Genomic DNA, 27,937 nt, shown 5'->3' with positions numbered 1-27,937 from the left:
CGCTGGGCCGGGCTTCGCGCGGTGGGGTCGCTCGCGCGGCCGCGGTGGCCGAGGCCTCTGGGTTCTGCGGCACGTGACGGTCGGCTCTCCTCTGCCGCCGTCTCTCCTGCAGCGCGGGGCCCGGCGTGTGGGTGGAAGGCATCGGCATCAGTGCCCGGAGGTGAGAGGGAAGGCCTGCCCCCGGTCCTCGCGGCCTGGGAAGATCTCGGGGGCTTGAGGAAGGGGCTGCCGCGGCAGAATGGTCGGGTGTGGCAGGGGGCCCAGGGGTTGGGCTGACTCTGCAGGGCCCAGGCCTGTGGCGGCCGCGAGGGGCGAGGCCCTGCTGGAGTTGGCGGAGCCTGGCCGAAGGCCTCGCCGCCGGGGGTCGGGAGGCGTGGCAGGTGCCCTGGGGGGCCTCCGTTGACCTTCTGGGAAGCGAGCTGACTCCTAGGGTTTTGCTTCTAGGGGTTTCTGTCTGGGCGGCATCTCGGTGGACTGGAGTTGTGGGTCGAGGTCTGGAGTGGGGTTGGGCCTAGATAGGTGTTTCTAGTCTTGCGGGAACGGGGAACTAGTGGACCGAAGAGTGAATAAATGGGAATTATCGGCACAGGTTCAGTGTTTGAAAAATGAGAGCCGAGAGGCAACACTGGACGAGGAGCACCCTGCAAAGAGTGCGGAGAATGTACCAGAACGAGAGTGGTGATGGGAAAAAAAAAAGTTGCAGGCGTACACACTGGAGCCACCTTACTGTGGTGTGGGGAGTAAACCAGGGCTGTGCAGGACGTCTCAAAGTTGGAGAACCATAGGAGGAAGCTCTTTTTTTCTTTCTTTTTTTATTTTTCAATATGAGCTAGAGGCCTAGAGAGGTTTGAAATGACTGGCCCAAGGTCATGCCTTCGCGTTAATGATCGCTTTGGGATTACGATTGAGGGCTAGGCACCTTTGGTGTTAATGGTTCAGACCAAGGCCTGTGAACTTGCAGTGCTATTTCTTACCCTTTGTGCCCGGTCCCTAGGATAGGTGTAAATGGGACAGGGAATGCATGATAATTGCCCCCATAAAATAGAGTGAATGCCTCGGCCCACCACCCTGGCATTGTGGTCTTTGGAGGTGACTTAAGGCTTTTTTCCCAGGACGCGCTGTGTGCATTTTAAGGTGATGAAAGAAATTGAAGTTGGTGGGTTTGCTATTTGGATATGAGACAATAATGGTTGAGGGAAGTTAAGCAGAGTGAATATTAAAGGCCTGGGGGCAAAGGTGAATCCTGGTTAAATTTCTTTTTCAAATTTAGGATATTTGGAAAGTTTTGCTTAATAAAATTTTGTCTTAGGGTTAAGAATTGTCTATCTCTCCGGCAGAGTGGAGGGGTAGCAGGTGTGTGCCTTCAGTGTAGTGAAGGTTCCCACAGCAAGACCCCTACCTGTGCGGGAGTTTTCCCTTGCAGCAGCCAGGTAACTGGATCGTGACAAGGCCTCGGGAACTGCATGGGAGTGAATGTCCCCAACAAAAATTTTCCATCCTATCTGGAAGTGGGTGTCAGCGTCCACCCACCTTACTATCTTAACCGGGCAGTTCCATGATTGCATTATCTTCCAGGGGCCCCAGGAGCAAACAGTTTTTACAGTTTGGGCCATCGTCCATCGTTATTGCATCCTTTTAGTTAGCAGAGTTCCTTTTGCCCTGGTGAGATAGCTGGAAGAGGCAGTTGGTGAGCAGACATATAGGCTCATAAACCGGAGTTCTTGGCCTAGTGTGGTAACCAACTTCTGAACCTCTGTGGTTCTCACATCTTGAAAATGGATCTAAGAGTCTCCTTCATGCCTCATCTTTAGCAGACAATCGAGAAGTGGAAATGATTTGCTGGTATGTGAAGGTGGCTTTGAAGTATAATAAACTAGTTCACGTTAGCTCCTAAGAAACAATAAAAAGGTCCATAATTGTAGTCTACATAGCTTACTGTAAAACTAAGCCAACAAATGGATTTTTAAAGCTTAACTGTGAGCTGTAAAAATTAAGGATTTTGTTTCCCAACAAATTCTGAGAATCCCCAGCGTGTTTTGAGTACTCATATCTTCAGCCTCCTTGGTTTACAGAAAAAATAAAGTGCAGTGGGGAAATCAGTTATAATGTCTCTGCAGTGGAAATTAAAATGATAAATGTAAATAAAGTTGTATAGATCCAGATGTAATTTTAAATGGGTGATCGTTTACAGTATAGGTCACTGGAGTTCTGTGTCTCCTTCATCCCCTTGAAGTGCTTATCTTTTGATAAGATGGACAAACATGGTAATGAAGTGAAAAGGTACAAAAAGTAGTGTTAAAATGGTTTATCTGTGGCTAGAATCACTTTCCTTCTTTTCCACTAAAAGGCTTAAATTATGTGAAAATTCAGTTTTGGAACAATTATAATTTAACAAAAGTTATTTTAATATCTAGTAACAGCAGAAATCACTGCTGATATTGCATGTGTGCCATAAAACAGACCCTATCAATCAGTTCATGTGCATTCTGTTTGTTCAGCAATCCAGAGAGGATGTTGTTATCGCTGAAGAAATGCAGCATAAGTTGGGCATTTGCCCCGGATGGCAGGTCATTAGCTTGTGCCTGCACTCCTGTCTGGCTGTGACCTTGTGAAATGGGGAAGGTAGGGCCCGCTGAGGTCCTTATCAGTGAGGGTCTGAGGGTTCTGAGGTATCTCAAACTCTTTAATGTTAACATGAAACTTAACTCCTGTTTTCTTTAAGGATTTTTTTTTGAGGGGGGAGGGAGTTTAAAATAGCTTAAAATTTTAGCTTACATGAAAAGACTGCCTTTTGAAATGCATTGCCTTTTTTTTTTCTCTTTTTCTTTTTTAAAAGATTTATTTGAAAGGCAGAGTTGCAGAGAGAGAAGACGGCACACACACACACACACACACACACACACTCTCTGTCTGCTGGTTCAAGACTGGGCTAGGTGGCAGTTGGAGTGTCACTCAAGTCTCCCACGTGGATAAAAGGGTTCCTTCTGCTGCCTTCCTGGGCACAGGAGCCAGCAACTGGGTTGGAAGTGAAGCAGCCGGAACTCCAACTGGCCCATGTGTGGGGTGCTGGTGTCGAAGGTGGTAGCTTAGCAGGCTGTGCCACTGTGTTAACCCTGTTTGTTTGCATTTAAAAAAAAGATATTTATTTGAAAGGCAAAGTGATAGGTCTGTCTGCTGGTTCACTCTTCAAATGGCTGTAGCAGGCAGGGCTGGGCTGGGCTGGAGCCAGGCACCAGGAACTCCTTTCAGGTGTCTTGTTGGGTGACCTGCCTGCCATCCCAACACTTAAGAGGCTAGATGGGAAGTAGAAGAGCTGGGACTAGAGTTGGCACTCCACGCTGTGGAGGTTAAATCTATTGTAATACAATACCAACTCCACTGTGTGTTTTTTTTTTTTTTTTAAAGATTTATTCATTTTTTATTACAGCCAGATATACACAGAGGAGGAGAGACAGACAGGAAGATCTTCCATCCGATGATTCACTCCCCAAGTGAGCCGCAGCCGGTGCGCGCCGATCCGATGCCGGGAACCCGGAACCTCCTCCGGGTCTCCCACGCGGGTGCAGTGTCCCAATGCATTGGGCCATCCTCGACTGCTTTCCCAGGCCACAAGCAGGGAGCTGGATGGGAAGTGGAGCTGCCGGGATAAGAACCGGCGCCCATATGGGATCCCGGGGCATTCAAGGCCAGGACTTTGGCCGCTAGGCCACGCCACCAGGCCCTCCACTGTGTGTTTTTAAAACCCAAGCAAGAACATTATACTTTTATGTTCCTCTCTGTATCTTCTTGTAGGTTAGAGGAATTAAGAGTTGAATCTCTTTTTAAGAGACTCTCATAAAGAAATGTGTAGAACTGGGCCCAGCGTGGTAGCCTAGTGGCTAAATCCTCAACTTGCATGTGCCAAGATCCCATATTGGTGCCAGTTCGTGTTCCAGCTGCTCCATTTCCCATCCAGCTCCCTGCCTGTGGCTTGGAAAAGCAATCGAGACAGCCCACGTGGGAGACCCCAGAGAAGCTCCTGGCTCCTGACTCTGGATCATCTCAAGTGCAGCCATTGCAGTGACTTGGGGAGTGAACCAGCTGTCTTTCCTTCTCTGCAAGATCTACCTTTCCAATAAAAATAAATCTTTAAAATCATAGAACCAGTTGACATCATTTGTGAATCCTACCAAGTAGTTTGAGAGGAATTAAAACCAATCCTTAGCATCCCCAGAAATTCTTTTTAAAAGACTTTATTTATTTTTATTGGAAAGTCAGATTCACAGAGAGGAGGAGAGATAGAGAGGAAGATCTGCTTCTGAGCCAGTGCTGAGCCAATGTGAAGCCAGACGCTTCTTCCGGGTCTCCCATGCGAGTGCAGCATCCCAAGGCTTTGGGCAGTCCTTGACTGCTTTCCCAGCGTGTGCCAAGGTGAGGATTTTAGTCAGTAGCCTACCGCACCAGGCTCCCCAAATCTTTTTTAAGGAGCTTCTTGTGAATCTGAAGGACAGGAATCAGTCTTCCATCTGCTGCTTCACTCCCCAGGTGGCGGCAACTGCCAAGCAAAGGCCAGGAGTGGTCTTCCCTGCTTGCCCAAATGCATTAGCAGGGCACTGTCAAACCAGACCTAGCATGGCTAGGTGATAATTTGACCCACTGCACCATGTTAGAGCTCCTTAAGTTCTTGAAAAACTGTGCGATGGGGGCACTTAACTCATTCTATGAGACCAATACTATGTGGTGTTGCTCTGATGCCATAACACAATTACATAAGGAAACTATAGGCAGAAATCTTCAATAAAATCCTAGCAAACTGAATTCAGCAACGTATTTTATGGTTTCCTTTTTTCTGAAGATTTATTATTTATTTGAAAGGCAGAGTAACAAGGAGAGAGAGATATTTTCCATTTGCTGGTTTATTCCCCAAGTGGCTACAAGGGCTAGGTCTGGCCCAGGTTGAAACTGGGAGCCAAGAGCTTCATCTTTGGTCTCCAGCCTCTGTGACAAGGGCTTTAAGCACTTTGGCTATTTTCAGCTGCTTTTCCAATCACATTAGTAGGGAGCTGGTCCAGCAGAGTTATACAACGTGACCAACTGGAATTTATTCCAGGAATGCAAGGTTGGTTCAGCTATGTAACAATGGATGTAATACACCATGTTAATAAAGGGTGGTCAGCACATGATCAGAGCCAGAGAAAAGATCCTTTCATGAAGAACATGACTCAAGGAAGTCGTCTCTTGGAAAAATAAAATACACTAACAGACAAACTTGAAAATAGTTTGAACTTCTTACTTAGAGATTTTTTTCTGAGTAGACCCATGTGTGATAAAGTTTCCGGAAGTTAGATTTAATATTTCCTCAGGGTTGTCCATTCCTAAAGTTTATCTAAGTGGTTACCTGAATGTTTGCTGAACATAATTGTGATAATATGATAAATGCCAAAAAGTTTAAATTTGGGGAATTCCTACAGAAAAGTATACGGTAGGGCAGAAAAAAGTAAGCATAGACGTTTTCCTATCTCAGTACTATGATTTATAAATACACTGTTGAAAGAAAAAACAGCATGTAACTAGAGGGAATCATGTTTTCCTCTGCAAATTTATTCAAACATTAGACCTTTTATGGTCAGATCCCTAAGTTGTTTTGAAGGACAAAATATTTATTTATGCTTGCAAAATGATGGACTTCATATTTTTTATGTTAATAGTAAGCCTTGGAGCCAGTAGTGCTGCCCACCACATCTGAAAGTAGGAAAGGAGAGACTCTGGAAGTTCAGTAGGCTGACAAGGCCACACAGAACCAAGGCATCTGACCAGCAGATGCACTGTTCCGCCTTGTGTGTCAAGAGTTGGTGGTTTGGTTTGCTTTTTTAGTGATTAGTTAGTTTGGAGGGTAGAGTGATAGATAAAGACGAGACAGAAAGATCCGACTGCTGCTTCACTTCTCAGTGGCTGCGACAGTCTGTACTAGGCCAAGCTGAGGCCAGGAGCCCAGAACTCTACTTGAGTCTCCCACGGCTTCCCCCCAGCTGGATGGGAAGGAAGCAAAACAGCCAGCACTTTATAACCAGTGGCTTAACCGGCTCCGCCACTTTTCATTTTATTTGGAAGAGTAAGTGAGCTAGTGAGAGTCCATCTAATGTTACGGTTCATTCCTCAAGTGCCCACAACAGCCAAGAATTCAGTCTGCTTTCGGACCTGGGTATTTAAGGCTTTTTCCTGCCTCCCAGTGTGTCCATTAGTAGGAAGCAGAGAGGTAAAGAATTGGGGCAGGCATTTGTGTCCCTCAGCAGAAGGCCTGGATTGCATTTCTGGCTCCAGCTCCTGACTCTAACTTTCTGTCAGTGCAGACTCTGGGTACCTGTCACCCGTGAGTACCTGAATCCTGTCTTTGTCCTTGAGCCCAGCCCCAACCTTTGAATGCATTTGAGGACTGAAACAATGCATGGGGGAGCATGCTCTCTTTTTGCCTGTGAAATTAAAAGAAAAAAGTTTTTAGGGACTAGCATTGTGTTGTAGATAAAACTGCCTGCAAATTGGTTACCCATATAAGTCAATCCCCGCTGTTCTATTTCTTAGAATGCCTGAGAAAGCAGCAGAGAATGTTCCAAGAGTTTGGGATCCTGCACCTGTGTGGGAGACCTGGAAAATGCTCTTGGCTCCTGTCATTCAGTCAACCCGGCTTCGACTGTTTTAGCCATCAGGGGCAAACCTGCGGATGGATGATTCTTTCTGACTGTTCCTCTCTCTGAAATCTGCCTTTGAAATAAGTAAATAAGTCTTTTTTTTTTTTTTAAGATTTATTTATTTTTATTACAAAGTCAGATATACAGAGAGGAGGAGAGACAGAGAGGAAGATCTTCCGTCCAATATTCACTCCCCAAGTGAGCCGCAACGGCCAGTGCTGCGCTGATCCGAAGCCGGGAACCTGGAACCTCTTCTGGGTCTTCCACGCGGGTGCAGGGTCCCAAAGCTTTGGGCCATCCTCAACTGCTTTCCCAGGCCACAAGCAGGGAGCTGGATGGGAAGTGGAGCTGCCGGGATTAGAACCAGCGCCCATATGGGATCCCGGTGTGATCAAGGTGAGGACTTTAGCCACTAGGCCACGCTGCCGGGCCCTGAAATAAGTAAATAAATCTTTAAAAAAAAGGCTCAATTGGCTTACCCATCCCTTCCAAGTGCAGGGAGCCTGTACCCATGTGGGAGATCTGGAAGAAGCTTCATTAAAAATTTTTTTGGGAAAGATTTTTTTTTTTAATTGTAAAGTCAGACTCAGAGAGAAGGAGGGGAAAGATCTTCCATCCACTGGCTGGAGCTGAGCCAATCTGAAGGCAGGAGCCAGCAGCCTCTTCTGAATCTCCCATGTGGGTGCAGGGTCCCAAGGCTGTGGGCTGTCCTCAACTGCTTTTCCAGGCCGCAGACAGTGATCTGGATGGAGAGGAGAGCAGCCAGGATTAGAACTGGTGCCCATATGGGATCCTAGATCATGCAAGGCAAGGAGTTGAGCTGCTAGGCTATCATGGTGGGCCCTTAAAATTCTTTTACAAGGAGAGGATCAAAGTATTAAATGTAAGTGGATTAGGTGATCTTTGAAGTTTGCTTCTGTTTCTGAACATTTAGAAGCCAACTCTTTTCGCTTAGTCTTTGAAGTATTGGAAAAGAAGCCCAAAATTGTGCATAACGGAAAAGCATCTTCACTGACTGATTTCATCTTTTAGCTTTGCTGGGGAGGTTGTTTGGCACAGCAGTCCCTGCTTGGGGTGCTCCTATCCTGTATTGGAGTGCCTGGTTCCAGTCTTGACTAGTTAGCTTCTGATTCAGCTTCTTGATAATGGGTACCCTGGGGGGCAACAGGGCTCCAGGACTTAAGACTGCCTTCCCTCCCACACTGGAGACTGAAGGAGTCCCAGATTTCTGGCTCTGGTAGGTATTTGGGGAATGAAGCAATGGATAGAAGTTCTGTTTCTCATTAAAAAATATATCATTAAAAAATATATCATTAAAAATTGCAAAAGTGATACTTTTTTTTCTTAAAAATTTATTGATTCTTATTGCTGAGTCAGATATACAGAGAGGAGAGACAGGAAGATCTTCCGTCCGATGTTTCACTCCCCAAGTGACCACAACAGCCAGTGCTGCGCTGATCCGGAGCTGGGAACCAGGAACCTCTTCTGGGTCTCCCACAAGGGTGCAGGGTCCCAAAGCTTTGGGCTGTCCTCCACTGCTGTCCCAGGCCACAAGCAGGGAGCTGGATGGGAAGTGGAGCTGCCGGGATTAGAACCGGTACCCATATGGGATCCCGGTGCGTTCAAGGCAAGGACTTTAGCCAGTAGGCCACACCGCCGGGCCCATGATACTTATTTTTTATATCCTTTACCCAGCTTTCCCTGATAATGACATTTTAACTATAGCACAATATCAAACTAAATTTTTTTTTTCTAGGGATTTCTTTTTATTTGAAAGAGTTAAAAGAACAGAGATTTTTTTCCCCTCCACTGGTGTTTCCTCAAATGACCACAACAGCCAGGACTGGGCTAGGGGGAGCCAGGAGCTTCTTCCTGATCTCCCATGTGGATGCAGGGGTCCAAGCATTTAGGCCACTGCTATCCTGGGTGTGTTAGCAGGGAATTGGATCAGAAGTGGAGCAGCTAGGAATCCCATCGATTCCCACATGGGATGCCAGCATGGCAGATGGTAGCTTAAGCCATTAAGTCACAGTGCCAGCCTCCTTACATTTTTTAAAATTACTTAAAGCAGAGACAGGCAATGCGATCTGTGCCCGTTCATTCCCCAAATGTCTGCACCAGCTTAAGCCAGGAGTCCTGAGCCCCATCCACATTGCCCACATGGGCGGCAGGGGCTGTGAACTTGGGCAGCCTTCCAGAGCATGCATTAGCAGGAAGCTGGAATCAGAAATAGAACCAGGGCTAAAACTCTGGCACTCTGAGAAGTGGGTACCCTGATAAGCAGCATGTTAATATCTACATCAAACACCCAATCCAAAGCAGAAATTTGACTTCACTACAATCTACAGACCTTAATTCAAATTTCACCAGTTTTTGTATGTACTTTTGTAGATGTGTGTTGTTCTAGGTAATTATATCAGCAATTTATTTCAGAAATTTTATCATTTTTTAAATAGAAAATATTAATATGAGGATTTTTGTGTGTTTGTTTTTAAGGTATTTGCTTGAAATCCAGAGTTACAGACATAAGAGACACACATTTTGCATCCTCTGGTTTACTCTCCAGCTGACCACCAGTGGTTGGGACTGGGCCAGGCCATATTAGAGGAGTCTGGAGCTTCATCTAGGTCTCCTATGTGTGTGTAGGGAGCCGTGAAATTTGGGCCATATTCCTCTTCTTTCCCTGGCACATTAGCTGTGAGCTGGATTGGAGGTGGAGCAGCTGAGTCAGTGCTCGTGTGGGATGCCTACATCTCTGGTGGCTGCTTAGCCTGTTGCCAGACACACTAGCAAGAGACTTAAACAGTATTAGCTAACTCGCATTTTTTACAAGCTAGATGAAGGTAGGTTTTGGGCTTGTTTGGTTATGAGTTTGCTTTTATATGAAGCTAAAGAAATTGATTAGTAGAGCCAAAATTGTAATTTGTTCATGATCTCTGAAATCATGGGAAGACAGACAAGCTGTTTTCCAGACTTCCTTCAGTCTATTAAAAATTAAGCTTCTAGAGTTTATGGCTTGGCTGTGTACACAGACCCTGCTCGACCCTCCCCTGTGAGTATTTGGTATCTGGTTGGTGTCCATGGAGTGGAAAGCTATCAGGAAACCTTGGTTTGGTGTCTACTTTGTACCGGGCTGTCAGCTAGGAACAAGATACGTTTTCTTCTAACCCTTTTTAACATTAAATTCTTTTTTTTTTTTTTTTTAATATGTTGGATAGGTAAAGCAAAACCTAGTTCACTGTTCAGATGCCTGCAACGTACCAGAATAGGATGAGCTGAAGGGCAGGACATGGGATTCAGTGTAGGTCTCCCACACAGGCAGCAGAACCCATTGATTTGCTGCCTTCAAGGGTTTGCTTTCGCAGGAAGCTGGAGTCATGAACCCAAGTGTTCTTGTGTGGAAATACATCTAATCCAGCACCTTAGTCACCAGGCAGAAGGCTGGCCCCATGTAACAGACATTCTTGCAGTCCATACTTGTGACCACTGGAAGACAGATTCTCTTTTCAACTAGTTCAGGATATCAGTCAAAACCTGCACCATCTAGCTTAGCCCTACAGTATTGGTTTTGTTGATAACTCTTAAGGATTTCATAAAGTGAAGCCACACAAAACTTGAATGTACAGGACCCTACTACACACACACATACACACACACACACAATTGAGTATTGCTGTTTCAACTCCAGTACCTGGTCCTCAATGAGCCGTTGATGTTGTACTTTGTTTGCAACTACTGTGCTTAACACATTTTGCTTTACTTTTATAAAGTTATGGTTGTGTTTAAGATATATTTTCATTGGAAAGGCAGATTTACAGAGAGAAGGAGAAATAGATCTTCAATTCACTGGTTTATCCCCAACTGGTTGCCGTGCTTAAAGCCTCTTCCAGGTCTCCCACACAGGTCAGGGTTCCAGAGCTTTGGGCCATCCTCTACTGCTTTTCCAGATCACAAGCAGGGAGCTGGATGGGAAGCGGGACATGAATCGCACCAGTAAGGGACAAGTGGCGTTCAGCCACCCGAGATTGAGCAATAACAGGTCTGTGACGCCCTTAAATGTCCGGGGCTGCACGCGCGCTACGCTGACTGGCTCAGCGTGTGCCTACCCTACACCGGCAGGCGCGGGTAACCCATTGAACCCCATTCGTGATGGGGATCGGGGATTGCAATTATTCCCCATGAACGAGGAATTCCCAGTTAAGTGCAGGTCATAAGCTTGCGTTGATTAAGTCCCTGCCCTTTGTACACACCGCCTGTCGCTACTACCAATTGGATGGTTTAGTGAGGCCCTCGGATCAGCCCCGCCGGGGTCGGCCCACGGCCCTGGCGGCGGTCGAACTTGACTATCTAGAGGAAGTAAAAGTCGTAACAAGGTTAAGTTTCCTGCACTTTTAAGGAGGGGTATTAGCCAATGGAACCATTGTGCCAGGCCCTCCTAGTAGTTGTTGGTTTCATATTTTGGTTGTTAAGTCTTCCAACACTATAACAAAACAAGAGGGTCACTGGAGGGCCCGGCGGCGTGGCCTAGTGGCTAAAGTCCTCACGTTGAATGTGCTGGGATCTCATATGGGCACCGGTTCTAGTCCCGGCAGCTTTACTTCCCATCCAGCTCCCTGCTTGTGCCCTGGGGAAGCAGCTGAGGACGGCCCAAAGCCTTGTGACCTTGCATCTGTGTGGGAGACCTGGAGGAAGTTCCTGGCTTTGGATCGGCACAGCACTGGCCATTGGGGTCACTTGGGGAGTGAATCATCGGACGGAAGATCTTCCTCTCTGTCTTTCCTCCTCTCTGTATATCTGACTTTGTAATAAAAATAAATAAATCTTTAAAAAAAAAAAAGAGGGTCACTGGAAATTGAATCCCTAATAATCATTGTAGTTTCCATCACCACCATAGTCACTGCCAACATTCCTTCCTTCGCTGTGGCCATCGTGTCCTCCATCATATGCATCGCCTTGGTTTCAATCTCTTGGGCCACTGCAGTAGCCCCCTTTGCTACTGTAATCAGGACAGCTTGCCATAGTTGCCACCTCCTCTGCAACATCTTGTGCTGCCGCCACTTCCATCGTATTTTCCTCCTTTTTTAAGGCTTATTTATTTTTATTGGAAAGGCAGATATACAGAGAGGAGGAGATAGAGCAAGATCTGTCTGCTGACTCACTCCCCAAGTGGCCACAATTGCCAGAGCTGCACTGATCTGAAGCCAGGAGCCAACACCGTCCTCCGGCTCTCCCACACAAGTGCAGGGTCTTAAGGCTTTGGGCTCTCCTCAGCTGCTTTCCCAGGCCACAAACAGGGAGCTGCATGGAAGCAGGGCCGTTGGGACTAGAACCTGTGCCCATATGGGACCCCGGTCATGCAAGGCGAGGAGTTTAGCCACTAGGCTACAGCGACGGGCCTGTGTTTTCTTCTTCTACCACTGCCAAAATTACTTCCAGCACTTCCCAAGTTTCCTCCATGACCCATAAAGTTGCCTGATCCATGAACATGGCTTTTGGATCCAGCAGCAAACTACATCTCAACTATGCTTATTAATAGCATGGTATTTCGGGCCTGGCGGCGTGGCCTAGCAGCTAAAGTCCTCACCTTGAACACGCCAGGATCCTATATGGGCGTCGGTTCTAATCCCAGCAGCCCCACTTCCCATCCAGCTCCCTGCTTGTGGCCTGGGAAAGCAGTCAAGGGCAGCCCAAAGCCTTGGGACCCTGCACTTCTGTGGGAGACCTGGAGGAAGTTCCTGGCTCCTGGCTTTAGATTGGTGCAGTATCGGCCGTTGTGGTCACTTGGGGAGTGAATCATCGGACGGAAGATCCTCCTCTGAATATCTGACTTTGCAATGAATCTTCCAAAAAATAATGTTATTTCTCAGCAGCAATTTGGATATCATCATCATCAAAATTTACAACAAGAGTCGATTCTCTCCCATCCTGCATGTCTTCTATACTTCCGTTTTCAATCTTGCTGTACTTCTCAAGTTTTACTTTTTTGTATCTGCTTTAATATCACAATAACAACAACAAAAAATCTCCCGTACTGTTGACCTTACTTTTTTTTATATGTAGATAATGGAAAGGAAGTAGTTACTGTGTATGCTACTGGTCCTTGGAACGGCTGGCATGAGGCTTTACCAGTCCTCTCCAGGAACGTGTCTGTGGTTCTACGCTGCCACACCTCTGTCTTTCCTGGCAGAGCACACATTGCTGATTCTACCTCTTCCACACAAGAGAAAAATCACAAAACCCTGTACATTTCTTTCTGGGCTCTCATGACCACATGATCTTGAGAATAGCTTCAAAGCTTAGACCAGTTAGTCGTAGCAGTTTTCCTCAACTGCTGTGATTGCTTCCTTTCCTGCACAGCATACACACATATATACGCACATGCAAATACACACACCAGTGGCAGTGAGGCACCAAGGTTGGAAGCAGAAGTTTTGCATCCGTTTGAGACCGAATTCTTTTCCGGCTAATACTATTCTTTATAAAGCAGCACATTGACCTTACTTTTTTTTATATGTAGATCATGGAAAGGAAGTGGTTACTGTGTATGCTACTGGTCCTTGGAACGACTGTCATCCAGGCTCATGATGGACATGATGATGATATGATTGATATTGAAGATGACCTTGATGATGTCATTGAAGAGGTGGAAGACTCGAAATCCACACCAGAGGCCAGCACTCCTCCCCCGTCCCCAAAGGTTTGAAGTGGCCTTTGTTCTTTTACCACAGGGGATCATTGGTTTGTAAAGATTGTTTTCCAAGGAAAGCCAGTTTAGTTTGGCAGCTTTTGTCACATCTTACCAAAGTCTGAATGGCTGGAGTTTGAGGGAAAGCTATGCAAGTTTTTTGACAATTGAAAACAAATTAAGAAAACGTTCTCCCAAGAAAGCATGCTGCTAGTATTTTGATTAAGTGATTTTGTATTATCACAGGTCACCTACAAAGCTCCAATTCCAACGGGGGAAGTGTATTTTGTGGATTCCTTTGATAGAGGAACTTTGTCAGGGTGAGTATTTCCTAGGGAAGAAAAATCTTGGAGGCCAACATGTTTGTAACAGTGTACTGTCACTATTTAAGTGACAGAACACTTCAAAGCAGGGTGGTTAAGAATGCTAAGATCAGGATAATCTGATTTTATGAAAATTTAGCATTGTCTCTCTTCACAGGTAATTTTAATTTTAACTTGTGGCTTTGTTTGAATTATAGGTGGATTTTGTCCAAAGCCAAGAAAGATGATACTGATGATGAAATTGCTAAATATGATGGTAAGAATTGCAGTTTGGGGCCCAGCGGCGTGGCCTAGCGGCTAAAGTCCTCGCCTTGAAAGCCCCGGAATCCCATATGGGCGCCGGTTCTAATCCCGGCAGCTCCACTTCCCATCCAGCTCCCTGCTTGTGGCCTGGGAAAGCAGTCGAGGACGGCCCAAAGCCTTGGGACCCTGCACCCTTGTGGGAGACCCAGAAGAGGTTCCTGGTTCCCAGCATCGGATTGGCGCATACCGGCCCGTTGCGGCTCACTTGGGGAGTGAAACATCGGATGGAAGATCTTCCTCTCTGTCTCTCCTCCTCTCTGTATATCCAGCTTTCCAATAATAATAAAATCTTAAAAAAAAGAAAAAAAACCCAAGGCTGGGATGGAATATTCAGCCTAGTGGTTAATATACCTTAAAAAAAAAAAATTGCAGTTTGATTTGGATATAAAAACATGTTGAGTTTTTTTTTTAAGATTTATTTATTTTTATTACAAAGTCAGATACAGAGACAGGAGGAGAGACAGGGGAAAATCTTCCGTCCGATGATTCATTCCCCAAGTGACCTCAACAGCTGGTGCTGTGCCGATCCGAAGCCAGGATCCATGAACTTCCTTCAGGTCTCCCACACAGGTGCAGGGTCCTAAGGTGTCCGGCCATCCTCAACTGCCTTCCCAGGCCACAAGTAGGGAGCTGGATGGGAAGTTGAACTGCCGGGACTAGAAGCAGCGCCCATATGGGATCCCGGGGCATTCAGGGCGAGAACTTTAGCTGCCAGGCCACCCCACCAGGCCCAGCATGCTGCGATTTGACACTTTTTCTCCGTAACAGTTATTGATGCTGGTTTTATTTGTCTATTTTTTAAGATTGTATAATTTATTTATTTGAAAGTGTTATAGAAAGATAACTTGTATCCACTGGTTCACTCCTCAGATGGTCTGCTCAGGCTGGAACATGGCTCAAGCAATTAGGTCATCTTGCACTGCTCTCCCAGGCCATTAGCCTGGGATGGCTTGGCCACAGACCAGTGCCCATTGGGATGTCAGCATGCAGGCAGCAGCTTTCCCTGCTGCACCACGATGTTCACGTTGTCTGTTAAGACTACTTTCAAAGGGGTATCTGCCTCAAGATTTGCAGTTTCACTGTTTGTGTTGCCCTCGACGTGTTTAATAGGATTAGTCCTATTTAATCATTTATGCTGCTGTCTGTTAGGACAGTATTTTCCAAATCATGCTAGAATGAACACAAAATATTAAAAAATTAATTATTGTGGGCCTAGCATGGTAGCCTAGAAGCTTAAGTTCTTGCCTTGTGTGCTGGGATCCCATATGGGCTCAGGTTCTAATCCTGGTGGCTCACTTCCCATCCAGCTCCCTGCTTGGTGCCTGGGAAAGTATCAAGGATGGCCTTGCGACCCTGTGCCCATGTGGGAGACCCAGATGAGGCTCCTGGCTGCTGTATTCAGATGGGCGCAGCTCTGGCCATTGTGGCCGCTTGGCGAGTGACTCATTGGATGGAACATCTTCCTCTCTGTTTATCTGTCTTTCCAATAAAAATAAATTAAAAAAAAAAAAAGACAAAAATGAAAATTAATTATTGTGATAGACTACTTAAACATGTACTCTAGAAGAGCTTTTTTGTGTTGCTTTGTAGGAAAATGGGAGGTTGATGAAATGAAGGAAACCAAGCTTCCAGGCGATAAAGGACTGGTCTTGATGTCTCGGGCCAAGCACCATGCCATCTCTGCTAAATTGAGCAAGCCCTTCATGTTTGACACCAAGCCCCTCATTGTTCAGTAAGTGTAGTGCCTGTTTGTTGAAAACTTTTTAGATGATTTATTGTAACATTCTTACTGTCTCTCCAAAAAAGTGATTATGAGGGGTGTTCAGAAAGTTTACAAAAATATTTCATTTGAAAAATTTGTGGTTGATTTAAAAAAATTGTTGCACCAAAACACGTGTTTTTTCCACATGGTGAAAGTACTCTTACAAAAGTTACAGTAGGGATAAGCATCTTAAAATAGCTTCTTCCTGTGTAACACATTTTGAAGCAAACGATTGTTCATCCTTTTGATGGTAAGCAGATTTCTGGATTTTAAAAAAAGTGTTTCTTGGGATTCTGGAGTAAGGTTAAATATTTTAGTTCAAAAGTAGTAGAAATGGATCTTTCTCTGAGATGAACATAACATCAGTGGTGAAACAAGTGACCCAGTGGGAGGGAAGTGAAGTAATTTATGGGTGCTTCCTTAATGCCATCAAATTTCTTCTGCTATTTATTATTTATTTTTCTGAAATTAGGTATGAGGTTAATTTCCAGAATGGAATAGAATGTGGTGGTGCTTATGTGAAGCTGCTTTCCAAAACACCCGAGCTCAACCTGGTAGGTACTGCTCTTGGTGCTGCCACCCACCCACCGTTAGCGGATGGGACTCTTAGAGGAAAGCAGAGGAAGTTTCATAGTGCCTGGGAAGCTGAAGGTCTTCTCCCCTGCTGTTTCCGTCTTTGAGAGGCTTGAGAAATTGGGTGTGACAAGAATATGTTTTTATTTGAAATGTGAAATGTAAAAGTTGTCATCATTTGTTTTGATCTTCTCTCTAGCTTCTGATTTATTAATTGTAGTTTCAGTAAGTATTTCTGTTTGATGAAAGAATTAGATGGGTTAGTTTTTTTTTTTTTTTTTAAGATTTATTTGTTTTTCATTACAAAGTCAGATATACAGAGAGGAAGAGAGACAGAGATCTTCCATCCAATGATTCACTCCCCAAGTGAGCCGCAACGGCCGGTCAGAGCCGGGAACCAGGAACCTCTCTTCCGGGTCTCCCATGCGGGTGCAGGGTCCCAAAGCTTTGGGCCGTCCTCAACTGCTTTCCCAGGCCACAAGCAGGGAGCTGGATGGGAAGTGGAGCTGCCGGGATTAGAACTGGCACCCATGTGGGATCCCGGCGCGTTCAAAGCGAGGACTTTAGCTGATAGGCCACGCCACCGGGCCCTAGATGGGTTAATTTTAAGCTCTGTTCAAAATTGCTGATTATTTTTCATTCATAGCTAAACAAACCTTACAAAGCAATCAGCTTTTCTTTCAATGATTTAGTTTTATGAGTAACTTTAGAATTACTGAAAATAGAAATAATCTATTTTGTTTCTATAGGACCAATTCCACGACAAGACCCCTTACACAATCATGTTTGGCCCAGATAAATGTGGAGAGGATTATAAATTGCACTTCATCTTCCGCCACAAAAACCCCAAAACAGGGGCATATGAGGAAAAGCATGCTAAGCGGCCAGATGCAGATCTGAAGACCTATTTCACCGATAAGAAGACACATCTCTATACATTAAGTAAGAATGCTTGGTAGTTGGGGGATTTCATGGCTTAAGTATCTGTCAGCACTGTGATTTAGTGATTGCACATCACTGTGCTACAGATGCAAGTCTCAGTGCGTAAATGAGCCTAATGTGTCCGCACTGGGAGCAGCTTTTCATCTGTAGGCTGAGTTGAGAGCTGAGGTGTGAGACCATTTTAAGAATTACCTTTTGTGTCTCACAGCTGCTTTGTCTGTCCTCTTTTCTTCCATTCATTTGCTTTCTTGCTGCTAAAGCACAGTAAAAATACATATGCAGATCTTCAAAATTACTGTTTCATTGAACTTTTGGGGGGATGCCCTAATGCCTGCATAATTGGATAGGTCATTGGAATAGGTTTTTGTTGTTTTCATTATTATAGTTTTTAACTTGCATGAAAGGCACAAAGTTTACTACCCAATTGCATGCAACAAAGCAGAAGCTGAGGGCTCAGTCCTGGTTTTCCGTGGGTGGCAGTGACCCAGTCACCTGAGCCATACCCTGTTGCTTCCTGAGTGCACAATAACAGGAACTTGGAATGGGAGCAGAGCTGCACCTCCCGCCCGGGCAGTTCCAGTGAGGTACAGAAGCGTCTTGGCTGACATCCTGGCTGAGAGGCCAAATACCCACCCTAGTTTTTGGTTTTTTTGTTTTTGTTTTGTTTTGCTGGTTTGAGATCCGATATATAAATTGACATGACTTTTTTCCTCAAGAATAAGAATATAATAGTCTTTTGTTTTTTACAAAAGTAATATGTGCTCAGGGTATTGCAGTTCTAAAGATGACAGTAAGCAAAATGAAACTGTTAGTTACCTAATGTGACAGGCATTTGGCCTATTAAGATGCCTCTTTCTCACATACAAGGACCTAGGTTTGATATTCCAGTCTGTTTTTTAACGACATCTTCCTGCCAGCAGACTCTGGGAGTTGTGTTTTGTTTGTTTTGTAAGATTTATTTATTTTTATTGGAAAGGCAGATATACAGAGAAGAGAGACAGAGAGGAAGATCTTCCGTCTGATGGTTTACTCCCCAAGAGGCCACTACGGCTAGAGCTGAGCCAATCCAAAGCCAGGAGCTATTCCAGGTCTCCCACACGGGTGCAGGGTTCCAAGGCTTTGCGCTGTCCTCAACTGCTTTCCCAGTTTCCCACAAGCAGGAAACTGGATGGGAAGTGGAGCTGCTGGGATTAGAACCTGTGCCCATATGGGATCCCAGCACATTCAAAGGTGAGGACTTTAGCTGCTATGCTGTCACGCCGGGCCCTGGGAGTTTGTTCTAATTGTGGTCCTACACCCATGTGGGAAACCTGTGTAGAATTCCTGGCTGCCAGTGTCTGCCTAGCCCAGCCCTGCCCGTTTGGGGCATTTGGGGAGCTCTCTGTATGTTTGTTTTTCTGAGAAACAAATAAACGAACAAATGTTTACAACTTATCTGAAATAGTAGTAATATATGTGTTTGTATATATGTATTTAAAGGCACATTTAAGTTTCTTCCCTAATCTATAAGACTGAGTTTTCCCAGACAGTGTCTGTTTTTATCGATATTGGCAGTGTAGAATCCTGTCACCCATCTGCGTTGTCTTGTCAGACACTGAGCTGAGGGTCCACGCTGTACCGTGCATCTCACTCAAAATGGTGTTAGGAATTTGAGCTTACGTTTTTACTCTCTTTTGGTCTTTAAAAGAACAACCATGAGTGAATATGTGGTTTAGCAGATAAAAGGTTTATGTAATTTGGAATTTTAGTAACATGGATGGTGACAATACTTCCTCTGTTAAAAAAGGGTCTTAATTACTAGAAGCTAGTTGTAATAAACTTAATTTGCCTGCTGACTGATATGTAACATTTGTGTCACATTGCATTAATTTTTTATATAATTCTGAAACAAAGTCTTTTGGTGTTCTGAATGTGAAACTATTGTTGGAGTCCTGGAAACCCAAAGAACTACCATTTGTGTTCTGCAGATAAGGAAAAGGGGTAATCTTGCCCAGGGTCCCAGCAGCCTGGAGTGGTGGATCGTGTCTGACTCCAGCAACTGGTCTCGGGCTTGTATGCTGCTGCTTTCTGTTAGAAGGCATGTGATAAAGGGAACTTTGCAGTGATGATTAATTAATTGCTTTTCATTGCATTTAATTTGCTTCCAGTCTTGAATCCAGATAATAGTTTTGAAATACTAGTTGACCAGTCTGTTGTGAACAGTGGAAATCTGCTAAACGATATGACTCCGCCTGTAAATCCTTCACGTGAAATTGAAGACCCAGAAGACCGGAAACCTGAGGATTGGGATGAAAGACCAAAAATACCAGATCCTGATGCTGTGAAGCCCGATGACTGGTGAGTTTGGGGGACCTTTCTGGTTTGAGTACAGGGGAGTGTTTCAGAACTGCAGACAAGGACCGTATTTGCTGTGGTGCCACAGTTGGTTTGTGACAGGACTCTGATCTCTTGATTTGGCTGTTTCAAATGTGCCCTTGAATTCACATTTACATTTGAAGTACTGAAAGGTTAAATTTCAGTTTGAAATTATTCCATCTTTGCTCTGTGTTAGACCATGGAGAACTATCCAGATGGGTTTGTCCTCTATCCAGGGTTCCCAGTCATGATGTAAGGTGGGTAAAAGCCACAGTGTAGCCTGAGCAGGTATTGCTTGGTGACCAGAGCAGCAGGTGTAACCACCTAGGCCTAATCTCCTGGAATAGGGCACAGCAGCTTGAGACTTGAAAGAGGGCAGGGTAAGATTTTTTTTATTATTATATTTTTGACAATCTTTACATAGTTAATTAGGGTAAAAGGGTTCAAGGGCTATAGGAAAGTGGGTAAGACTGTTATTTCCATATTGTTTCCTTCATGTATCTGAGGTTTAGGGGGATATTGAGGGAGAAGCCCCACCCAGTTTCCCACCCACCCCAGGTCCCGGATGTGGGGCATGCGCTGAGAGATACTCATTCAGTTGGTTTTGAGAGTTCACCAGTTATGAATCGCTGCCAGTCTCGCCACTCCAAGCACGATGAGGTCGTTGAAGAATCCACTGATTGACATAGTCCATCATAGAGTCTCCATTTGCCCAGTATTTCACTGCCAACATATGGCTGAGGTGGTTGATTGGCTTGTTCTGTCTTCTGTCTTTTCTTGGTTAGGGTTCTGAGTCCAGCAGTTCGATTGGGGAGATTCCCAAAGAAACTTTGAGGTATTCCCAGACCAGATTCTTGTGTGTTCTAGCAAGCACAGGGTCTGGTACAACCCGTCACCCCAATCAGCTGGTGGTTGCAATTGCTGGGTTGTTTCTGTTTTTAGCCCCGACTTCCATTGGAACCAATAGGTGTTGCAGTCCAGCCTGGCTCTGCCCACCACATACTCGGCCTTCACGTACACCAGTGGGAGCTGCAGCCTAGTCAGAGCGACCCACAATAACCCCCACCAGGCCCACCCCCTACCCTGGTTTGCCAATGTGTGTCGCAGACTAGTCCAGTTTGTCCCACATCCCATTTGGCTCTTGTATATGTCGACGGGTATTGAAGCTTAGTTCCATCTAACCAGCTCAACTATCCAGCCCTCATGGATGTTGTTGAGTGCCTCTCTGTCTAGCCACCCCTGCCCCTGTCCTAGTTTTCGTGCCCTCCCGTCGGAGTGGTAACCCAAGAGAGAGGAGCCCACTATTTCCCCCCCAGGCCTCTCTCACTCGTGGATTGTGCACTCTCCAGGTGGTTCTGTGGTTTGACTTGACAGAATTAGACCCCAGTGCCAGCCCCTGCCAGCTGATGCTGCGGCTAAGCCCAAACAACCCTCTGCTGGCTCCACCCCCCTCCCTTCCTGGTTCTCATGCATGCTGGTTAGGTGCTGCGGTCACATCCGGTACAGGTCACTTCACCTTGGCTTTCTGTATTGTGCACTGGTCATTGTTGTGACCAAACCTGGCTCGACCCACACTGTGTTCTGGTGCTTGGATTGGGCAGGGTAAGATTTGACTAAGTGGTGAAGAAGCGGAAGGGCATTACTGATTGAAGAAGAGTCATGCAGCAAAGAGGAGGAATGAGTTTGACACAGATGAGAGCTCCTTTAATATGGGACCTTTTGTGGAGGCTGAGAATTAGAGTGATGAGAAATGAACTCTGATGTGTATTGGACAACAAGCATGGCTATAATCACACTAGGCCTTGTTCAGATACGTAGTTTATAAATATTTTCTGGTGAATTATTTAAAATTTTTGAGGCTAAGGCCTAAATTTAGAATTCTGTGAGAATCACAATGAGATTGTATTGTGATTCTCCTGCCAGTGTTGTCATACTTTGTTCTGTGTTTAAGGGATGAAGATGCTCCTGCTAAGATTCCAGATGAGGAAGCCACAAAACCTGAAGGGTGGTTGGATGATGAGCCTGAATATGTCCCTGACCCTGATGCAGAGAAGCCAGAAGACTGGTAAAAGATTCCCTTATCTTTTAAAATGGCCTGTCTTATTTAATTGTTTGGGAGACAGCAGGAAGCACAGAATACTCCCAGCCTTTGATTCCCTCATGGGACCTGCAGAAGTAACCTGAGCTGGGCTGGGGTCAGGAATTTAGCCCAGGTCTGTCTAGGTCTCCCACAGGTATAGCAGAAGCCACATAACTGCTAACTGCTGCCTCCCAGGATCTGCATTAGCAGGAAGCTGCACAGGAGCCACAGGCATGGCTCAAACCCAGGCACTCTGTGGGGGCTGCTGGCATCTTAACCAGTAGACACTGGTTATGTATCCAGTAGATACTGCGGTTATGGCTTTTTTTTTTTTTTTAATAAAGTAAAGTTTTAAGCCCAGTGCTCATGCTTACAGTTAACCCAGTTTCATTACTGGGTTATTAATTTATTTTTGTTTGTTTTTTAATGTATTTGTCATGTGAAGTTGTTGTTAACTGGAAATAGAGAAGCAAGAGAAGATGAGAGTTGTGCAGTATGGCCCTGTGTCAGCATCCCGTAGCCTATGTCACTTATCCCTGGTTGCATATTTCCACAGGGATGAAGACATGGATGGTGAGTGGGAGGCTCCTCAGATTGCCAACCCTAAATGTGAGTCAGCTCCTGGCTGTGGTGTCTGGCAGCGCCCTATGATTGACAATCCCAATTACAAGGGCAAGTGGAAGCCTCCCATGATTGACAATCCTAACTACCAGGTTTGTGCCTCTTATGGTTGAATTGCTCTTCTTGGTCTGTGTGTATCTGCTAGGAGGTTTGATCATAGGTTGCTTGCTGTGTGCAAGCTACTGAATGATACACAGAAGGCAAACTCCTTAGGGTGAGACAGAGCTTAGCGTACTGAGAGTTGCAGAGAGAGAGACCTGGAAGCTAATGGCTAACAAGAGAGTTTCTTTAAGCCACAGGATCTGAATCGAGTTGAGTGATGTGTGGTGGGTGGAGGACTGTAAGAGGAGTTGCACAGACAGCAGGGTAAAGGAGCTTGTGATGCTCTTGCCTGTGTTGTCACTGCCCCAGGGATCTGCGTGCTGTGAGCATTTCTCTGGCCTCGTGATTTACAATTGATTGCTGCTTGAAGAACCTGTACCTTTTATTTTAAACCACCAGTGGAAATGTCTGTTTTTAGGCTTCCTTTCCCACCAGCAGTTGATTAGAATGGAGGCTGGAATGGTTTGGAATGAAGTCAGGGATGATGAAGATTTGAAAATAAAATCCAGAAATCTTAGAAATTGCCTGTGTGGAACACCAGACGCATCTCCTTTCTGCTGTTTATTTTTTCCAAGTTACTTCATCACTTGCACATAATTCATCTTAGCGATTTTCTATAATTTGTTGATTATTATCTGTAATAATCCTATAAAACATTTTTTTTCCCCTAGGGAATCTGGAAACCTAGGAAAATACCAAATCCAGATTTCTTTGAAGACCTTGAACCATTCAAAATGACTCCTTTCGATGCTATTGGTTTGGAGCTGTGGTCAATGACCTCTGACATTTTTTTTGACAACTTTATCATTTCTGGCGACAGAAGAGTGGTGGATGACTGGGCCAGTGACGGGTGGGGACTGAAGAAAGCTGCTGATGGAGCTGCTGAGGTTCGTGGGCTTGGACTTATTTCCTGAGGAAATAATTGTTCATAAGATGTCTTTCTTCTTCTCTGGGGATATTGGCATAAAAGTTTCACAAAAAGGGTACCTCAAGATGCATAGCTTCAGTTTGGGATGTGACCTCATCCATGTGGTGACTAGAGTTCTGTGTTTTTTTGTGTAGGATTTTTTCAGTTCATCCATGTATATGTCTTAGTTTGCCACTTCGGGTATACTTTAGGATGCTCTTTAGTGCTAAATCTTGATTCACGCAACACAGAAATTTTAAACTTCAATGTGTAGTGGAGAGCCAAAGGTGGAGAGCCAAAGATAGTGAGATCAAGACGTTCTTCATTCCCTGATCTTGAGGTTAAAGGACCTTTGGCCAAAATTTGTATTTAATGTAAAAAGGAGAGCAGGAAAGTGAAAACTTACTTTTTTAAAAAAAAATAAACTAAACCCTTTTTTCCTGGACTTTGATCTATTGTGTGTTTTTTTTTTCAGCCAGGTGTAGTGGGACAGATGATTGAGGCTGCGGAGGAGCGCCCATGGCTCTGGGTGGTCTACATTCTGACTGTGGCTCTGCCTGTGTTCCTTGTTATCCTCTTCTGCTGTTCTGGAAAGGTAGGCGTTTCGTTTGGAGTCACCCTAACAAAGAATTCCTGTGATATTAGAAATTACTAAGATGGTGTAGGCAGTTAGCCTGCCCTGGTTTCCAGTCATGACTACTCCCCCCACCCCCATCTCCCTGCTAATGTTGACTTTGGGCATCAGTAGTAGTGACGGTTGTAGCTGTAGGATAGGGTCCCTGCCAGTCAAAGATTTTTTTTAATGTTATGTGACTGAGTTGCCTGAAGTTGTATTTGTAATGACTCAGTAGTGGCTGAGCTGCATTTGGTGTTAGCTCCTCAGTGCCAGCTCTGTGTCCAGGTCTTAATGTTGGTGACATTGTTACCAACATCAGCAAGGCCATGTAGCTCTGCTCTTGCTGTCCTTACCTTTTCATTGGTTTACCTTCCACCTTGAACTACACACACACATGCTTTCCCATACATCTGTCTGTGTATATAGCTTGCTTACTTGTGCCTGTAGGCGCTCAGTGATGCCATGATGATGTGCTAATGAAAACGTGCTCAAAACCATCCTGCTTTGAAAATTGTTTCAGAAACAGCCCAGTGCTATGGAGTACAAAAAGACTGATGCTCCTCAACCAGACGTGAGAGAGGAAGAGGAGAAGGAGGAGGAAAAGGACAAGGGAGATGAGGAGGAGGCCGAAGAGAAGCTGGGTAAGAAGTAGACTGTTACAGACCTACCGTTGTGTTGTGATACTGATTAACTAGTCGAAACAAAAGGAAAGCTTGGTTCACATGTGCTTTAACTGTTTTAGAAGAGAAACAGAAGAGTGATGCTGAAGAAGATGGTGGCACTGTCAGTCAAGAGGAGGAAGAGAGGAAACCTAAAGCAGAGATAAAGCAAGAGGTAATCCCGATGTATTTGAAGCAGGAAGTTGAAGGCACATTTTAAGTGAAGAATATTTTCAAAGCATGGCTCTGATGATAAAAATTGTAGAGTCAGTTTTGTTTCAAATATAATAAAAAATCTTAAAGACTTGCAGAATGAGGAGGTACAGAAGGAGGTTCTATCTGGTGGTTTTTTCCCCACATGGCCGCAATGGCCAGGCTGAAGCAAGGAGCCAAGTACTTCATCCAGTCTCTCATGCGGGTGGCAGGGACACACATTTGGGCATTTTCTGCTGCTTTCCTAGGTACTAAATCAGTAGGGCTGGATCAGAAGCAGAGCAAACATCATTCAAAATGATGCTCATATGGGATACTACCAGCATCACAGGTAGCTGCTTAAACTGTTATACCACAGTGCCAGCTGCTATTTGCTAACTTTAAGCTATGTCTCAATTTGAGGTTTTTTTTCTATACTGAAAATAGTTTTTTAGGTTAAACAGAGGTTTTAGAGTGAGTATAATAAAATACATATTGAAATTTCCAAATTGTTACTTATTTCTTGCACAAATCACTGCATTCTGAACTATTCCTTTTGCCCATTCATTCAGCAGAATATTTGTTGAGTGCCCATGGCATTATCAGGAATGCCCTGGCATTATCAGAAAGCAAGATACACAAAGATATCCTGCCTGCCTTTAGGGGCTTAAATTCTAGAGACAAGGCCAATAGACAGTGTGCAACAAGCATTGTAAGGAAGTGAAAGAACACTTAATGTTAGGGAACAGTAAGCTACACAACTTAGAAGCAGGAAAAAATATCAAATGCTGGTGGTTAAGGGGGTTGCAGTATTAGAGACCTTGTTGGAAAGATGACATTTGAGCAAAGTCTTGAAAGGGGGTGAAGGATGATTTTGCTTGGCGATAGCACCCGGGAGAACATTCCAGGTCTTTGCACAAGCCTTCGGTTGTCCTAAAGACAGTAGAAGGCACTACAGAGGAGGGTGCACATAAGCATGATGGTAGGAGAGGTCTTGTGGCGGGGTAACTATGTGTGACTGAGAGAGTAACATCCATATCCACCTCCACGCCTTTTTCTCACGAGTCCTGAGTCTCAGCCTGTGAGGTTCTCCTGAGGCTCCCATCCCAGCTACCGAAACTCCTTTGTCTCCTCTCAAGTTGGGCCATCATGTGCATGGGCCTAGTAAATTGTATCCACAGAGTTTCTGGTCTTTTCAATGGAAACATGGATTTGATCTAATCATTCTCTGGTTGGTTGGTTGGTTGGTTTTCCCCACAGATGAGTTACCCTCAGTCTAGCTGGTCTTGAAAATGTGTGGAATTTCTTTTTAAATGTGCTAATTAGTGAATTTTTTTTTCCCATTAATAGGAGGATGAAATTTTGAACAGATCACCAAGAAACAGAAAACCACGAAGAGAGTGAAACAATCTTAAGAACTTGATCTGTGATCTCTCCCTCCCCTTCCCTTGCAAGTGCGGTCCTGGAGAGGACCTGGCACATCTTAGGTTGACACTCAGAAAACCTCAAGACGTCACCATCAGCAGGTCCCAGTTGAACACTAGTCTCTGTGATTTTAAACATCTAGCAGTAAATAATTGCAGTTGTGACACAAAGGACCCTGTTTGTAGAAAACATTGAACATAATGGTTGTAAGATGTAACATGAAGCAACTAACTTGTATTTTTGTTTTTAAACTTTGTTTTTTAAGATAGAATAATAGAATTTTGCCAGTCTTTAAAACCTTGGCTTAATTTACTATATTAATCTGTCCATTCAAAAATAATACCAACTTCAGAATGCAAAGGGGGTGAATTACAGTTTTTACAACTTTTTTCTTAAGTTTGGTAATTGGTATACAAAAACATTTGAGTGTCTCTATCCCTCAAGACTGATGATGATCATGTCAGAGTGCAGCCATCTGTGGTTATAATCTTGTTTTGCTTGCTTCCATTTCTCAGTTCCTCCTAAGGAAATTGAGGTGAGGGATTGGATGGAAGCCCAAATTTATATAAGGATTCTGTTTAAGTTGTATTAAAAATAGACTTTAAAAAAAAAACAAAACTTTTTCACTGGATGTTGGTTAGACCATAACGTGTGTATTGCCTTGGGCCTGCAGTGAGTGGAGGTGGCTTGGTGCCTTGGGCATGTGGAGCATTCTGGACTGCTGCTGCCGGAGCAGATACAGCAGGGCATGTGGGCTCCAGAGTAGATGCGCTCATCACTCTTGACTGTGTTGACACTGTTTTCCTCACCCATGTCCCCACATTCCCAGCTCTCTCCTTTGCTATGCATCTTCACAGCGCAGCTTCCAGTCCGTTGCTGAAAATAACTATAAGCTCTGCATAGTGTTAAGCTTTATTGTGATTGCGTGTATGTTTCTTTTTTTAAACAGACCCACACCTTTCTAGGGTCAAAGTACAGGATAAAATATACATTTCCATTTCTTTTACTCTGAGGAAAGACTTTAGAAGTCTGATCCAGAGATGAGCCAATTCACAATTGACTAATTGAACACAGGATAAAAGTATTTATGAGAGGAGTGGCATATAGCATGAATTATCACATTTCTGTAGCTGCTAAATATTTTAAGTCTTTATTTGAAATTCATGTAACAGTTGGGTCTTAAATTTACATAATAAAGCAGTCCTTTCAATTTTTTTAAACATGGTTTGTAGAATTTTTTTTTTAAAGTGATCATAGGTTTGTTTTTTTCCCGTGGAATGCAGATGGGTGCTATTGGGAATCTCCCTGTCACTAGCTGTCATCACACCGCATTGAAGTGATTCAGGATTCAATGGGATTTTAGCTTTAGTCTTTCTTCAGAGCATTTCAGATGTGCCCATGAAACTGTTTCTTGCACTGAATGTATAAACACTCACGGTGTTTATGTTGGGGATTTTTGGGGGGAAGGAAGTATATTTGTAAAAGATGAAGGTTGAACCGTTTATCACTTAAATTCCTCTGAGGGTGGGGTGCGTTTTTGTTGCTGTTCAGTGCTTATCCTTTTCATCTGCTGTTCTGTGGTCACAGTGACCTTAGCTATGTAGTAAACTTTCCCAAATGTATTGAGTGCAAATAAACAGTTACTTAGCAAGACCTGAAGTATGTCTGCCAGTTTCTCCTGGAAGCAAAGTGGTGCATCTCCACAAATTGTAGCCTTCACTTTCTTG

General features: G+C 44.5%; 1 protein-coding gene across 2 annotated transcripts; it reads left to right on the top strand.

Annotated features, from left to right (window-relative positions):
- On the top strand, positions 1-27,869 carry CANX (calnexin). Of its 2 annotated transcripts, XM_058668827.1 has the most exons (16): positions 14-160; positions 1,338-1,430; positions 13,183-13,362; positions 13,597-13,670; positions 13,871-13,929; positions 15,567-15,708; positions 16,211-16,292; positions 17,061-17,253; positions 19,401-19,590; positions 21,560-21,673; positions 22,245-22,401; positions 23,083-23,298; positions 23,794-23,913; positions 24,455-24,575; positions 24,677-24,768; positions 26,136-27,869. In XM_058668827.1, exons 3-16 carry the CDS (start codon positions 13,186-13,188, stop codon positions 26,187-26,189), a joined length of 1,791 nt encoding a protein of 596 aa, XP_058524810.1. In that variant the 5' UTR covers positions 14-160; positions 1,338-1,430; positions 13,183-13,185; the 3' UTR covers positions 26,190-27,869. The 2 variants fall into 2 exon arrangements, with proteins under 2 accessions (XP_012786530.2, XP_058524810.1); XM_012931076.2 differs by lacking the exon at positions 1,338-1,430 and having other exon boundaries at positions 1-160.
- Positions 27,870-27,937: the final 68 nt, after the last annotated feature.

The sequence above is a fragment of the Ochotona princeps genome, chromosome 9, assembly GCF_030435755.1.
Source record: "Ochotona princeps isolate mOchPri1 chromosome 9, mOchPri1.hap1, whole genome shotgun sequence".
Classification (NCBI taxonomy): Eukaryota; Metazoa; Chordata; class Mammalia; order Lagomorpha; family Ochotonidae; genus Ochotona; species Ochotona princeps.
This window is presented reverse-complemented; position numbering and strand designations above follow the sequence as displayed.

What these genes read in the sequence shown, in the direction of transcription:
- CANX (XM_012931076.2), top strand. Translation starts at nt 13,186, where the DNA reads ATGGAAAGGAAGTGGTTACTGTGTATGCTACTGGTCCTTGGAACGACT. An exon ending in CTCCTCCCCCGTCCCCAAAG is followed by an intron (nt 13,363 to 13,596) that starts GTTTGAAGTGGC and finishes GTATTATCACAG; the next exon opens with GTCACCTACAAAGCTCCAAT. An exon ending in ACCAAGCCCCTCATTGTTCA is followed by an intron (nt 15,709 to 16,210) that starts GTAAGTGTAGTG and finishes TTCTGAAATTAG; the next exon opens with GTATGAGGTTAATTTCCAGA.